The 15,936-nt window shown below is 33.8% G+C and overlaps 1 protein-coding gene across 6 annotated transcripts in view; it reads left to right on the top strand.

The window, feature by feature from the left end:
- DGKB (diacylglycerol kinase beta) overlaps positions 1 to 15,936 on the top strand; it is a 334,152-nt gene that overhangs the window by 105,332 nt on the left and 212,884 nt on the right. For 4 of the 6 annotated variants that reach the window (XM_038163165.1, XM_038163173.1, XM_038163184.1 and 1 more), the window contains 3 exons: positions 801 to 899; positions 8,438 to 8,470; positions 12,118 to 12,234. In XM_038163165.1, coding sequence (XP_038019093.1) covers positions 801 to 899; positions 8,438 to 8,470; positions 12,118 to 12,234 — 249 coding nt within the window. The remainder of the gene's footprint in view (positions 1 to 800; positions 900 to 8,437; positions 8,471 to 12,117; positions 12,235 to 15,936) is intronic. The other 2 variants (XM_038163204.1, XM_038163193.1) reach the window with 1 other exon arrangement.

The raw sequence follows: 15,936 nt of genomic DNA, 5'->3' as shown, positions 1-15,936 counted from the left end.
TTCTAAATTATGAACAGGAACTCTTGATTGCTAATGCAAAATATTTCATCATTTATCATTACTTATTACCGTTTTATGTTCCTGTTATATGCACATTTGTCCATTCAACTTCTGTAGCGAAATGGAAGTCAGCCAATGCTCTTCCTGTCAGCAGACCTGAAGATATTCTTTTGATGTTTTCAGAGTAGAACTATTGTCATTGCTTTCAAAAAAACTGGATGAATTCAAGCATAAGTTAGAAAAAGGAGAGTAGTTCCAGTTTCTCAGCAGTCAATGGTAACCTGAAAACTGATTGAATCAAGACCAAAATTTACCCAATGAAGCTTAACGATATTCCTGTGTTTTTCTCTTATATTTGAATCTATAGTGGCTATCAGCATCAGGAAGGAAACAAGAGTTACACCAATAGTGCCAAAACCTGCCTTGAATTACTCACTAGTAGTAGAACTACTCTAGTTCCTGGCTCAGTGCAAGAAGCTCTCTCCTGAAATGAAGGTTTTGGTCACCAGTAACAGTATGCTGCAGTTAAAATATTGCTGTGCAATGTTCTTATTTTGTGTGCTGATCCACACATACAATTCCCAAACTGAAAAATACTTTAATCCATCATTCTTCCCTTCAATACAAATGTGTTAGTTTTGTCCGTCCTAGGGAGCTTTCCACTGCAGTATGTTTTGTTTTCCTTCCAGAGCTTCAGTAATAATCAGGTTATGAAACTCACCTCATTCTAGGATGCCCATTTTCTTATGCTGTAATAGAAAAATGTCTAAGTTGAATCTTCATTTTCTGTCTTCATGTAGTTGCATAACAAGTGTGCTTCACATCTGAAACCTGAATGTGACTGTGGACCTTTGAAGGACCATATTTTGCCACCCACATCAATCTGCCCGGTAGTGTTGGTGAGTTGTTTGTATGTTAATTTCAGATGTAATCCTCTTTCATTAAGATTAAAATGCTGCTGGGACTGGCTGCCAGATATTTGGTAAAGTCACAGGACTGTGTGAACTTTAAACACAATGTGAAATCCTGGCTGATGGGTTTATAGGCATAAGTGTGTTTTACCCTGTACATACTGCATTTTCCTTCATGTGAGAATGAACCTTCTGTAGGGCATATTATAACTGAAGCTGACTCAGGTTTTATCACTTATTCAGACTGTACTTACCAGAAACTGTATAGGCAGAACACTTCTACATTTTACATCTTTTATAGATCCAACTTCCCAGAATAATGAAGTTATTCTTATGGGCAGTTTTTGCTTGGGATGCATATTGTATATCTGCAATGCTGAGGTCTCTGATCTAAGCCGGAGGTTACCTAGAATGATGACACTGGTCTTGCAGTAAGCTATGCATCAACATTATAGTATATTTTATTCTGCAGTCGTGGACAGTAAATTTCTCTGTCCACAAAAACAATAACTCAATTCAATGAAAATAAAAATGCATGCCATGTGTAGGTTGTATAGAAAAGAGCTGACCATTTTATCATTAAAAAAAGAGCTTGAGAATTAACTTATGTTTTCACATATTAAATTGGATATTTTATGCTGATGAAAGTCATAGCATCATCATATTCATAAGAGAACAGATGAGTGGTCCTCTTTAAATGTATTTCATAATTAGTGTAAAAAATGCTTGAACTTAAGAAAGTGTAATATATTGAAGGGAGGCAAAAAAGAAAATATACACCCTAATCTTAAACCAGTTGCTGATGATCAGGAATATAATATTTGTGTCTATTGTAAATTACTTGTTTTCTAATGAATCCTTTTGGCTGTTTTGTTTATAAATCTTTTAAGGTACAGATGTTAGACTGTGGCCCTCTACCTGTGTAAAGTGGGATTATTCCATTGCTCTCAATGAAACAATCCAATGGAAACCTGCCTTTAATATTTATGGAATATTTTAAATATTTTTTAAATCACAAAAGTGACTTTTTAGTTTGTCTCTATGGTATTTTTGTATTATCTGGACAAGTTCTGATTAATAGTTATAAAATATTATTTTAAGTTTGTTGAATGATTATGTTCTGTATTACCTTATTAAATTTTCAGGATTTGAGGTTATACTTTAAAAGTTTGCATCTGGAAATTATGATTCTGTTATTGGGCTGTTGTTTTCAAATTAATGTTATTTATCATTTGCCCTTGGTCTTAACAGAATGAATCTCCAGAAGGAAATTTTATCTTCAGTTGTATTGGCATAACTACATTTTCTTTTCAGTAGAGGAAGAGGAATAGAGGAATTAGGATTTTTATTCCACAATTGGAGTTTAGTTAAGTTGTTTAGAGGATATGTAGAACCACTCTAGAGTCAAATGACTCTTGAATAGGTTTGTTTTATCTCCAAATTTTCAAGGCATAAGCAGAAGTAAATATGTTTTCCTCTTTTGGAATCATGTTGCTAACAATGCAACACAAGTCATATATTTCAGCACAATTTATATTGTTTGGAATGGAACATATATTTTACTGTGATTTAATGGGGACTTTATAATTTTGTAGTATATTATTTATCTAGTAGTTTCTTCCAAAAATGCATTAAAGTCCTGAGTTTAGTTATGTTACAAATACTACCTCACTGACCTAGCTAATAGTAATTTCTTCTGAAAGTGATTGGTTATAGTGTACATATGATTTGTGTTAGAAAATTTTAATTAGTGTCTCCCATTTCCTGTTATGGGGATTCCTTTTGAGAAACATAATACTTCAGTGCATGTGAGACCAGCATTCTCAATAAGGACAGCAAAACCAGTGAATATATTCTTGTGAAAGCCATCTAACCATGCAAGTGTGTCTGTGAATGAAAATTATGTGTTCAGACATACCAGTCTGACAGTGGAAGGGTCCTTCACCCAGGTCACACATTTAACTTCAATGATCAGCTGAGCATTAATATTCTTGCAATGCTGTGTATATGTGGAAGGTAAATAAAAGCAGATGACCATAATGCTTGCTGTACCAGGCATATCCTTGAGTATTTTGAGGTGTCAGAGAAGAATGTATTTTCTTCTCCCACAGAATATAAGGAAAATAGCAAGATGAAAAATCTTGTATCTTTGATCTCCTAAAAATGATGGCCCTCCTTTCCACCTGTAACCTTGGGAGTTTTCCTTCAGAAAACTGCAGAATTACTCTCTGAACGAGATGCCTTCTCCTAAGTTTTTCTTCAAGGGTACAGGCTATATCCCTTTTCATCTTTTCTCTTTTGCAGAACCAGGGACATACATATTTTTTCCTTTTTCATCCAGCATCTCTCATGTTTCATTTCTTCAGTTCTTGTGAAGTCCAGCCTCAACAGTTAAAGGACTTTTTCACACATTGCACCAGATATTATTCACACACAGCACCAGATATTATACCAGTGCTGCCAAAATGATCTCAACTGAGTGACTCATAGTGGCTGGAGAGAGAACCAAAATGCCTTTTCATGTGAAAGTTAGATGGTTTGTCTAAGTTAAATAAAGGTCCTCCCATCTTAAAAAACTGCACAAAAATAGAGCTTTTCAAATGTTATTCTTAAATATCATAAGCTACATTGTCAGGTGAAGAAAAAAAAAAAAAAGATGAGGAAACTCATGTAGTTGATACTGTGTACATCATGAAAACATCACATCTGTTTAGATTCAGTGTCATGTAAAGATTCTTCATATCTCACTGCATCAATTTTAAATGTTTTAGTAAAATCTGGTCTATCAACTTTTGTCCTTTTTACTTTTCTGTTTGCTGTATATAAGGCTTGTTGTATGGTGAAATTTTTTCTTCAAGTTAAATGAGTTTTGTTATAAACGGTGTGCAGATCTCAAGTGATAGTCTTTTAATAGATGTCAGATACACTTTAATGTTACTCTCTTTTATTTCAGTAACATTTTAATTAATTCATACTGATTGAATAAATGTACATTGAGACTTGTTTCCTAATGAGGGCACATTTAGAGGAAAGGTTTTGCATCATTCTGATATCCTGTGGGTAATTATATTCTAATTATATGGTGGGGGGGAAAAAGTCTATAACTCAGTACTGATATTGTTCATTGGACCCAATTAATTACATGCACATAATGAAAGTTCATGATAAGGTTGACTGGCAGTGAGTTTAAAAATCTTTAACTCAATTGAATCCTAGCCTACCAGGAGTACAGAATTAGATCATAACCAGGTTTAAAACTGGGTATTGGAATGAGATGAGTGAGTAGTGAAGAAAGCAAGATTGGTCTCTGCTTATGAGACAGTTTCCCTTACTGTGTCCCTTTATAAGGCAGAAAGGTAAAAATGGAAGCATACATTTTGTCTTTATTTCATGCCTTCCTTTACTTCACCCTGTTTACTGGTGAACATATAGGATGTTCTAATTTTTATTTATGTCTGCAGAAAAGTAATTAGATTTTCAATTTCCCACCAAAATAGATACAGCCCTGGATAGTGACAAACCAACCAATAAAAGATTACTATTTAATAAATAATAATGTGTATTAATTTCATAATGCCTGATGATTTTGATTCTCCTGTTGTATATGTGGTTTTTTCAATGAACTTCTTTCACTTTATTTCTAGCATTATTTTTTGAAATTATAATTAAAATGTTTAATTGTGGAATAAAAATAAAATTAAGGAATAAATTGTAAAACATAAGGTACCCTGCTTACAATATGAGCATTATTATATGACAAGTATCACTGTCCCCATAGTAACCAGTTAATTTCAGAGGTGAAAGCTCTGGTATAGTATTGAATGTAAAGAATGAAAAAAACAAATTAGAACTGGGTTCATTTCTGTGTGCTTTGATATCCAACTACATTGTTTTGCATTCTGTGAAAAATGGGTCATCATGATAAAAGTTTGAAACAGTTTCCATTTTGTTTCTTTACTCTTGTGAATGAATTTGACTTTTGTTTTGGGTAGTGAAGATGTTATAACGTTTTAGGACAAAGTCATCTAAGCATAAATACAGTTTATGTAAATATGGACTACATATACAGACCTAAATTGGTATATAGAAAATACATAGAATTTTTGTACATCACAGTGTGCATCTCTTTATATACACTAATATAAAACCCTCATAAGTCAAATTCACTTGACCTCTTATTTTAAAATATAGATGGCTTAAAATATGAATACAGTGGGGAGGAGAAAACAGATGTATCTGATTCCTTTGGTATTTTGTTGTACAAAGCCATGAATATTCAAAAATCTTTTTTTTTCTGACTAGTTCTGTTTAGTCATATAGAACAATACACATAGCAGATTACATGTTTGAGATAGGAAATGTGCCTTAATTCAATTTATTCAATATGCATTATGACCTATAGCTTCAAACTTTTGTGTAAATATGGCAGGTGTATTGACTTTCTGACAAAAAATAATACAGAATTAAACTTGAAAATACTGTTTAAGAATTTTCGTTCACTATTAGTATTTAGACCAGATAGAATAGGTATTGGCTATAATTGCAACATAGTTCAATAGATATTTTTCCATGTCTGGTATTATGTTTTACTAAGGCTGTTTTCCTGTGAGGTATGTAGACTTTATTTATATAGGAAGCAGAGTTGTAGAGAGAGAGAGAAAGGGAATTAGCAGTGCCTGATTGAAGAATGAGCTTTCTTAATCCCCATTCCAGTTATTAATCCTAAAATGATTCTTCTGTTTTTATAATAGTAGAGATCAGTTGAATCCAAGCTCAGCATGGAGCACAGAAAGTCAGTGCAGTGTGTAAGCATTTTATGAGCAACTCAGTCCTTTGAAGTTGAGTACTAGCCTTATCATGAGTTTCTGAACAAAGATCCTATAAAAAAAAAAGTTATTTGAATATATGTGCTGGGTGGGGGAAGTTGAATTTAGATCTGGTTGTTGAATATTAAGTAATGACATAGCAACTGAAAGAGATTTAAAAAACAAAACAAACCACTTTTATGCTTCTCTATTGTGTTTCATATTGCAGCTTCAGTTCTCTGAGAATCTAAATCAGACTTGAAATATAATGGTGTCCTTATCTACGCTAAGAGCTTTTTCATTTCTTTGAAGTCAGAAGGAAATTAATAATTGCCCTGGAGGAAAATGTATCTTCCTAACTAATTAGCTGTTCAACAAACACAGTTCAATGTTAAAATAATAAGATGCTGATAAACTGAAATGGCAGCCATTCAATCATTGTAAGTTATATCTAGCTGCCTGCCCACAGCTCATCACTACTGTCTGTTTCTAAGTTTCTGCCTTATATTTTATATCCTCTCCCACTGGAGTTTAATATGATTTTATTTTCAAAATTCTTTTCCAACACTTTAGTCTTTCTTGGGCAGTGTATGTAATCAGCTGCTATAGCCCAAGCTGGAATTGCAAATCCAGTTGAAGGTCTTGGGCCATATATTCATGTATGTATTGAATGGGTACAAGATATAAGGCAAGTTGTCTACAGAAAACTGAATGCTAAGGCCAACATGCTAAATGAGAGACTTGATTGTGTTTTGATGTGTAATTCTTTACTTTTTTATTTAGACAAACTAAAAAAGGAGTACAAAGTATATTTATTAACTTACCACATAATGATTCCTTGTTCAGAAGAAGGAACAATCAGCAGTTATAGAAGTTATTCTTAAACACATATTCTCCATTCCAGACTTGTCTTGTTGCAGCTGTTTTGGCTACCAGTATTATAGGTGACAAAACGCTTCCTTCTCAGTGGCATGATGTGATTTTTTCTTTTTTTTTTTCCTGTGCTGCAAATGCTTTTCTTAAGACAGCTCTCAAATTAATTAGAAGCCTTAACTTTCCTTTATAGTATGGGCATGTGCAGCTCAATGAACGGTATTTTTGCTGAGAATTGGTTAATAATCTTGTCCACAGGATGACTTTTAGCTTCTGCCTAGGGATTTAGACCTGGGTATTGTGCTACAGCTCTATGAGCTTTCCAGACAGCATGATGTGGTGTTCTAATATAGGTTCTTTTGATTAGCATGCACTCAGAGCTGGAAATATGGAGAATTTATAAAATAAATTATCAAAATGTTTTAGGTCATCTGAATCACTGTTACTTGGATGTGGTATCTAATAGATACTGCAGATAAATTGCACGCCGTGGTTTTGGTTTTGGCATAGTGATGATGCGTTGTTTGTTTTTGGTTTTTTTTTTTTTTTTTAGTTTTCAGGATTTTCGAATCCTAATTTTCTTTGGTCATTGTGTAATTATGGACAGAAATTTCCTGGAATGGGAGTTTTGTAAGCAGAGTCTTGAATGCCATATAGGTTTACAAAATTACAGTCTGAGAGCACCTAATATTATTATGTCCTTAAAAATTCTCGTGTCATTAAACAAAATAACTCTGAGGAATCATGGAACAATCTTCCTTCAAGTACCTTAAAAAGAACCCCAAAGCACTGGTTTGGTATTCAAGTCACATATTTAAATTTCATCTTGCAAATATTCGAGGATATCTTTACGTGGTATTGCATGCATTCCATCTGATCCTCTGTGAAGATTTGGAGGTCTAGAAAAGATTTTTTTAACTTTTTAAAGCTATTTTAGTTTATCCATAATAACCTAAAAATATACTTCTCTCGTTATGCAACTCCATACCCAAATAGGTTATATATTTCACTTCAAAATATATATAATAAAATAAGAAATTATCATACAGAAGTAATCTCTAGTTTTAAGCTGTCACCTGTCAAACTGTGTAATGGTATTAAGCATTTGTTAATGAATTTGCAATCCTATATAATGTATAAGTAAATTGTTGTTTCATGTTATGAAATACATTGATTTAAATAATCTTGTGTAGGAAATAATCCAGAAAAAATATATTTGCAGTTTCTGAATAAAAGGCAAGGTGAGAAAATGCAGTTGTTGCTGTATTTGCCCTGGATTCTGTGTCAGCAGTTAAATTGTAATGAGGCAGCTCTTTAGTAACTATTTATCTGTTTTCATTCTAACAGCTATGATAAGAGTATGGTATTTATAAATGTAAGTGTTTTGTGTAAAGGAAAAGATTCTACCTCTATATAAAGAAAGAATATAAGCAGATTTTGAGGAATAATGATGTATAGCTTGTTAATTGTAGCTATACAATTAGAAAACTTTTTAAACAAGATTCTTTGATTTGGATGAGAATTCACAGACTTGGAAGATAGAATCAAAATAGCTCTCCAGGTACCAGATATCTCCTTTTGCTGTTCAAAAGAATGAAGTCCTCAGGTTTTCTAAGATTGTTAGCTGGTGCTAAAATGATCCCACACATACTTTCCAGAGTGTAAATTGTGTAATATGACAGCCAAAACATCAGTGAAGTCCGCTTGTGCAAAAGTGTAACAAAGTATCATGCATGTTGTTGTTAAGTGTGACTGCTGCAAGGTAGCATTCCTTGTGCACACCCTGTCCATGCCCTTTGCCATCCCAGCTGTTTGGTGCTGCAGCCTAACCTTCTCTTTTTCCAACAGACGCTTCCCACTTTAGGAGGTTTGCTCCCTGAGGTGCGTAGCAGGAGACATCCACGAACGCTCGAGTACTAACAGTTCATGATATTGTACATTCTTTCTGCTATGAAGTGCATTTTGGGGCTAAAAAAAAATCTACAGAGGATATTCTGGGTTATTATTTTGGAAAGTCCTGTCTTATTTGTCAATTATTCTCCGATTTGCAATATGGAATAGATGCAATTGAATAGTTCTCACCTGGCAATGGTCTCTCTGGAGCAGTCCTGAATAGTAGATGCTCCAGCTAATGAATATTGGCTTCAAAGTGGGACTTCAAGGGGGAAAATAAGGCATGAGAAGTGCAAAAAGGGGGGGAAAAAGTGTTGTGGTAAATACTGTTTTGGAAGGTATGTGTGCTGGCACATGCCTTCCAAAAAGCTTCATTCTTTAAGCCATCAGAATGTACAATTGCTATATTCAGTATCTCTGTCAACCTCATGCATGTTCACTAAACAAAATGGTGCACAGATGCATTGATCATTTTGTATGCTTTATTTAGCAAGATATTAAAAATAGCACAACTGTTACAGAAATATTTCTTAAATTGAAAGATAATTTTTTGCATTTTATAAAACTATTTTTTCAATGCATATCAATTTTTTCTTAACATTATTAGAATTTTTAGGCTGTCATCCTTATCTTCTTCTGTTTTTATCTACTTTAAAAATTAAATTGTTTGCTTCTTGACACTCTGTGACATCTTAGTAATGTTTTAGTTCCCAAAACAAAGATACTTTAGGTCAGACACAACTGGTATTTCATATATAAAAGAAAGGGTCTGCACAAGAATATTTTAAAAAAATAATGAAGTGGTAAATATTTTTGTATTCCATTAACAGATTTATTCATTAGCATTATTATACAATTGATGACATTATGTCATACAAACTAAGTCAAATCCTCGCTAGTGGGACACATATCTAAAAATTATAGAATATATTACTCTAGGAAATCTAGAATCTCTTGTCAGCTTCTTCAGAAAGCTTTTAGAGAGCACTTTTGATAGACCCAGTGAAATGTATTGTGGTATCATATAAGATGGGTAATATGAAATACTTTATTTTTACTTTCTTCAAAAATCATCAGTGAAGAAAGCAGAGTTTCAATGTTAATGATGTCAGGTATCCATCTTTGATCATATTATTAACACTCTAGACAGTTCTGTATCATGAATATTCTTTTTTCCTTTATGTTACCTGAGATACATGACCTTATCTTGTATTGTCTTTGTGAAACAAGCAATGATTTTACTTATGGGGTGGGAAGTATAAACTGGAGAAGGAATGTTAATGCAGCAGTCATAGGACTGAGGCTGACTGAGGTTATTTACTGCTGTTTGTATCATGCTGCTATTTGTATCACCCCAATATCCAAAACTTTGCTCTGAGTAATTATTACTGCTTTTTACTTGAGTCATTAGTAACAGTGGGTTTGGGCATGAGTCTCAGCAGTGTAAAAATACTTTCCCTCTAAATATTAGCATGATATATACAAGAAGATTTTTTGTGCCACACTTTATAAGTAGGCCTCTTTTGAACATTTCTTTTAACCTCTCTAAATGTGCAAATGCAGTGTGCTGAGTCTGTTAATTTTGGTTAACTTTTACTTTGAATTGTCACAAATGTGTCCTTTAGCTTGGGATTTTCCTTTTCAAATTTTCTCTCAGTTTCTGATTTTAGTTAGAGATCACAATTTTTACTAGCTTTTTCTCTGCTTTACTGACATCTGATTTGATTGTTGAAGATGTTGCAGTATTCATTGGTCAGATTTGGCCACAAGGTAAAATCCTATTTAACAGGGTATGCTTTCTTTTTATAAAAGGTAGCGACTTTTAAGGATAATTATTCACAACTTTGTTTAAAACCTCAAAGCAGCTTATGAAATTTGTAATGAAGTGTGAAGCTTCCTTCATATGGAAGTATATTACTTGCTGTCCTTGCGACTAACCAATCCATTGTGCAAAATGTTTTGTGTTAATTCAAAAATTTTATTTTCTTTGAGTACCTCATCCTGGTTCTGCTTTCTGAAAAAATCATCAAATAAGTAAGTGCAGAGCTGGTGATTTCTTAGGCAGTGATACATACAGTGTTTTTGTTTCCAAGGTTAAGGGTGAGGTGAATGGCTCTAATTGCTGCTACTGATTTCTCTTTAAAGCAGTGATACTGCAGTCTAGAGTCTTGGATCTCGTCTTGCACCAACCAAGTTACTCAAAGCATCCAAGAGCTCTGTTAACTAACCTCTTAGGAATCTCACCGCATACAGACAATTGTGTAGATTCCCCTGTTTTGTTTTGGTTTGGTTTGCTTATTTTCTCAGTGGCATAGGTTTTTTCCATTATTTTTATACAAAATATGGTCAGACTGTCACAGTTCCCCAAAGCACCTGGCTACCCCAAAACAGCTTAGGGTTGACCTGGAGCATTCTTTGCGTCAGATCTGGACTGAGACTCTGCCAGTCTCACTTAAAGAAACTGAAGATGGTATAAAAACAGGATCCACATTTGTGCTGGAAGGCACTGTATTAAGCTGGGAGTTATTCCCTTCCTGACAGAGTCTGTGTCAGTGCTTCTTAGCGGTAAAAACTGCTCCTGAAAGAGTTTTGTGGATTAATTGCTGGTACGATCCCTAAGGCTTTATGGGACGTAGCACTGAGATGGCTTTGGCCTGGTATGGAATGTAAATGGTAACATTTAATGAACTTGTTACTGGATGGAGTTGCAGGGGATGCAACAATGTCCCTCATGCTCCTTTTCTAGTGCAGCCGCTTTGTGCCAGCCCATTCCCATGACTAGTTTAAAGCCTCCTTATACTTGTGAAGTGAGGAAAGCAGCTGGAGTGCAGTTGGGATCGGAGACACTGATTCTGTTTGATAAATATCTGCTGTCTTAATTTACAGTGCATTTTTTGGACAACCTAAAAGGACATGCTGGGTGCAGTTCATAAATAGAATAAATAAAATACAAAAAATGAGAATACTTTTTTTTTCCATGCAGAGTTATCTGAAATGGCCTGATAACAGTTGAAAATACTATTGCAAAAATATAATACTGGGTTTTTCTCTTTCAAAAACCCATCTCGCTGTGCTGTGTATCAGCATCAAAAGTTGCCAGTGGCTAAAATCTCATGTAGATTATGGTTTCCTTCTGATATGAAATACATTTTATAAAAAGCTACTCAACTAATTGATTATGGTTTACTTAGACTGGGTATATTTTGCCAAAGTGGTAAAGCACTCTGAAGCATCCAACCTTTGCTAGCACTCAGGATAAAATTTTGAAAAATTACTGATCTCTTACCAATATGCTTATTAAATAATTAAGTATATTGTATGATTGGCTTTCAGGTTTCAGAATGGCACCCTGGTAATGTCAGATTATCTTTTCACATCATTGCATTAATTTGTGTTGTGACTGCACACTTTTCATCCATCTATTGCCTAGTCATTATGGAATGTCCAGGCACATAGATAGATGTTATGTGAAGTGGCCAGACATTGTGTATTAACTTGATTGAGATCTCATTTTCATTAAAGCAGAGTCTGACATTACTTGCTAGTCAAGAAAACAACTTTTTGGAGGTACAGTCTCAGTTACAGTTGTATAGCATTATATAATGTGTTAAAATGTTCCCTTTTCTCTTTTCAAGGAAAGACAAGCAACAGTGAAAAAAGAAAAGAGCTGCCCCCAGCAAATGAACAAACTGGGAGAACGGAACAAAATGCAAAGAGCAAATTCTGTCACCGTAGATGGACAAGGCCTTCAGGTGTGATTATTGTTATTTTAATATTAGGCAGATAATTTTAGACATGAAGAGTGTAATATGTTTAAAGTGAAGTAAAGATTCACTCTTCTAATATTTCACTTTTACATGATTAAAAAGTCAATAGGTAAATTCTTCCATTGGTTCAGGAATCCTGTGATACACATCTCATGTGATTATTAGTATTTCCTAAGACAATAAGGGGAGGGAAGATCAGCTCTAAACACTTCTGTCATGGGGTGAATAGTTTTACTTTCGTATCTGTTTACACATCATGCAATGTTGTGTAAATTTACGTTATCAATCTAAGTCTGTCCTGATAATTGTTAATTGTTCTTATTTGGACCTGTTAATTAATGGATGGAGTAAACTTCAAGGGTGTTATTTGTCCAGGTTTTTCTAAGTGGGGTATTTGACATATCAACATTAATAGTGGTGAGAAGCTATGTGTTTTCATTACTAGCAATATCTATAATAAAAATGGAAGTTTTTCTGCTTGAAAGAAAAACTCACGTGTGTGATGAGCTAGTGTTATTTAAGGGTGGTGACTTAGAGGCATGCCTGAACTGCTGACTGGTTTCCCTTGAGATATGAATAGTTTTGAATGAAATCAATGTCCATATGCAGGAAGCTGCTGCTTTATGTCCTCGGGAGTTAAATTATCATCATTATAACAATGTGATAATCATTTACTATGCATAGTTGTCTGTTCTCTCTATCTTTTGATATGTTGCAGTTGGGCTTCAGTAAAAAGATTCCATTACCATTTATCAATTACTTTATGCCTCAATTATTTCATCTTGTTTTGTCAGGATATGGAGGTTTATTGTATTGTTTTGTGTTTTAGGTTAGTCAAACATTCTTGTTATGACAACCCGAAGAAGGGAAAAAAATCCAAACAAAACCTGAAAAACCTAAAACCTATCCAGTTACTTGGATGCTCCATTGATGGTGTAGTTGGATATTAGAGCAATCATTATCTATTGCTTTCAAGAATCTCTTCCTGTACTTACCATTTTCACAGGCTTCATTGCTATCCAGATCATCTGTGACAAAACATGAAGCAAAAAATGCTAGTCTTAATTGAAAGAAAGCTCAAGTTCTTTCTAATCAGTCACAGTGTGATTAATAAGTTTGTGCTAAAGGAAACACACAGTATTTTCTAACTTTTGGGTGATATCAATGCAATTCCATTGAGATAAAGTATTCTAGAGGAGCATCTTTGGAATCTCCTTTTGATTGCAGCACTATGTATCGTTATGAATTTTGTGTTTACTCCAAGCATTAGATTACTTATCCTCATAGTTTATTTTCTGCTATTGTTTTGTCTCTATTTTCCACTCATGTGATACTGTGCCTAGGATATACTTGGTCTACTCAAAACAGCAGATTTTAGCACCATTGACTCTTCAACACAAAACTTTAAATTATTGTATGTTCTGCTTTCAGGTCATAAGATTTCCCCTAAGTTTTTTAGTATGTTCCAAAACTTGTGTTCTACCTTGTCTTTCAAAGATAAATCAAAAGCCTGCATTTCATCCTTGCTTTTCTTTATGACTGCTGTAGATGGAGGAAAAGAGAGTAGGGACAAAGATGGTGGAACTATTATTGAATAGATTTGAGGTGTTTTTTTAAGTGCATGGTGTTCTGTAATGACACATTTGTAATGTAGTGCATGACATGGTACCATGGTGATGACATTAGAAATAATTCTGCAGTTATGGCCCTAATTAGCTGATTATACTGTGGTCTTTGTTTTTCATGGATGGATTTAGTTGGTTTTGAGTGGCAGGAATCCATCTTAGCATCAAATATTTAATTTTTGATTGGCATTAAAAATGAGAACCTCTTGTGAATGTAACTATTGTGAAGGCTGAGTGGACCTTTAGGGCTATCCTACTGAAAGGATGGGATCAATGAGAATGTTAGGGCTTTTTTTCCTAAAAAAAGATTGTATAATTTTTCAGCTCTTCTCACAAATATGTAAGATGCTATAAATATAACTGGCAATTCATGTTAGTATTTTGCCCAAAGATGGTCTGGAAAAAACATTCTGTATCTGATCAAAGTATACTACTCTAATTCTCCCATATCTGGCATGCTGCTCTGTTTCTAATACTCTGATTCTGCTGGCATGGTCTCATTTTAACAAAATCTCCCATGAGCAAGGGTTTTATTTCAGAAAACTTAATCAGTATTAATTATCAATTGCATTGTTTTATTATTAAAGGTACAAGATAAAAAAGCAAAGATCTTGATACTACTGCTTTTAAACCTCTGTTTTCAATATGAGAGAAACTATATATGTGTTCCACCACTTTTTTCTTTTTTGTTTTTTCTTTCTACTTTAAGTTACTTGTGTAACTAGTTTACTTTAAATTACTAACATCATGAAGATTGCCTTTAAATAATGCTAGATTAGGGCTTGAAAATGTTCACTAATTTAGTCTAAATCTTTAGTTGCATTTCATTATATAAAAATACCGTATGTTATCTGGAAAGTAATTTGGAAAAGCTGTAAAAATTTAATTAAAATTTATTTTGGAACTGAGTGGGATACATATTAGTTATTAGAATTTTTTTTTTTGATGAGCCAAACATTTCTACTTGAAATAATCTCATTGAGTCTTGAAAGAAAAGGTTTAAAATAGAAAATTCCATCACTTAGCTTTTTTTGAGAGAAAGATCAAGCCCAAACCTTCCTTCCATCAGACAGAGTGAGCAGATAACTTAGTGGCAGTGGAGGTCTGCACAACTTAAAGACAATTAATCATAGTTAAGCACATTCATCTTGCTTCTTTCTAGCTAACCAGCATAATGATCAGGATTATTATTTCTAATTAGAGGAAGTAATAGATCATGTATAACCTTAGGATGAGTCTCATTAATTAACCTGTGTCCTTAGGGATTTCAGTAGGTATTCCATCTCTGTCACAATGAGCACCATTGGTTTACACTTAGTTCACCGGAATAAACACCATGGGAATTGGCTAAATAACTAAAATTGATTAAAACAGTAGGTAAAAATTAAATATATGACAAACTTCACTGTATTCTGCAATTTGATGTATGTTTCAATATACAGCACTTTACTGTGCCAGGTGATACTGAGTTGGTTTCATGCTAAGCTTAACACTGCTCTATAACACCACTGTATTTGTGGACTTTTCCATTATTTTTTGTATGTATTGGAACAGATTTGATTCTGGTTTTTTTGTGAATTCATGAATAGAGTTGACACTCTAGTGCTTAGCATTTCCTACTAAAAGAAAAGTGCTTTTAGATGCCTTGTAGGGTTATATACCTATATCTCTAGTACACCTGTAAAACTCCTTAGCTATCTATGATTCTCAGGTTCTGCCTTAAATTACACTTTATGAAATCTTCACATTTTGTTATTTCTGGAATTATGAATAAGGACTTCAAGCAAGGCCTTTCAGTGCATCATTTTGAAACTCAGATGGTCCAAGCTTCATCTCTGAAGTTGTTAGTGTATGACTTAGGAGATGTTGACTTTGAACTCTAAATATGTCTAAAAGTGATGCTTCTAAATATGAATAGTCTAGCTTTGTTGTGATGCACTGAATAGTTATTTAGCTTCGTGGTTTAAAGACCTGTATTAGAGATCATCTGATGTAATTTTTTTATGTTCAAGTCTTTGGAGTAAAGGCAATGAACACACACTTCTCAGAGTGTCTGAAAATA

The sequence above is a fragment of the Motacilla alba genome, chromosome 2, assembly GCF_015832195.1.
Source record: "Motacilla alba alba isolate MOTALB_02 chromosome 2, Motacilla_alba_V1.0_pri, whole genome shotgun sequence".
NCBI lineage: Eukaryota > Metazoa > Chordata > Aves > Passeriformes > Motacillidae > Motacilla > Motacilla alba.
The sequence above is the reverse complement of the archived record's forward strand: the minus strand, read 5'-3'. Positions and strand labels throughout refer to the sequence as shown.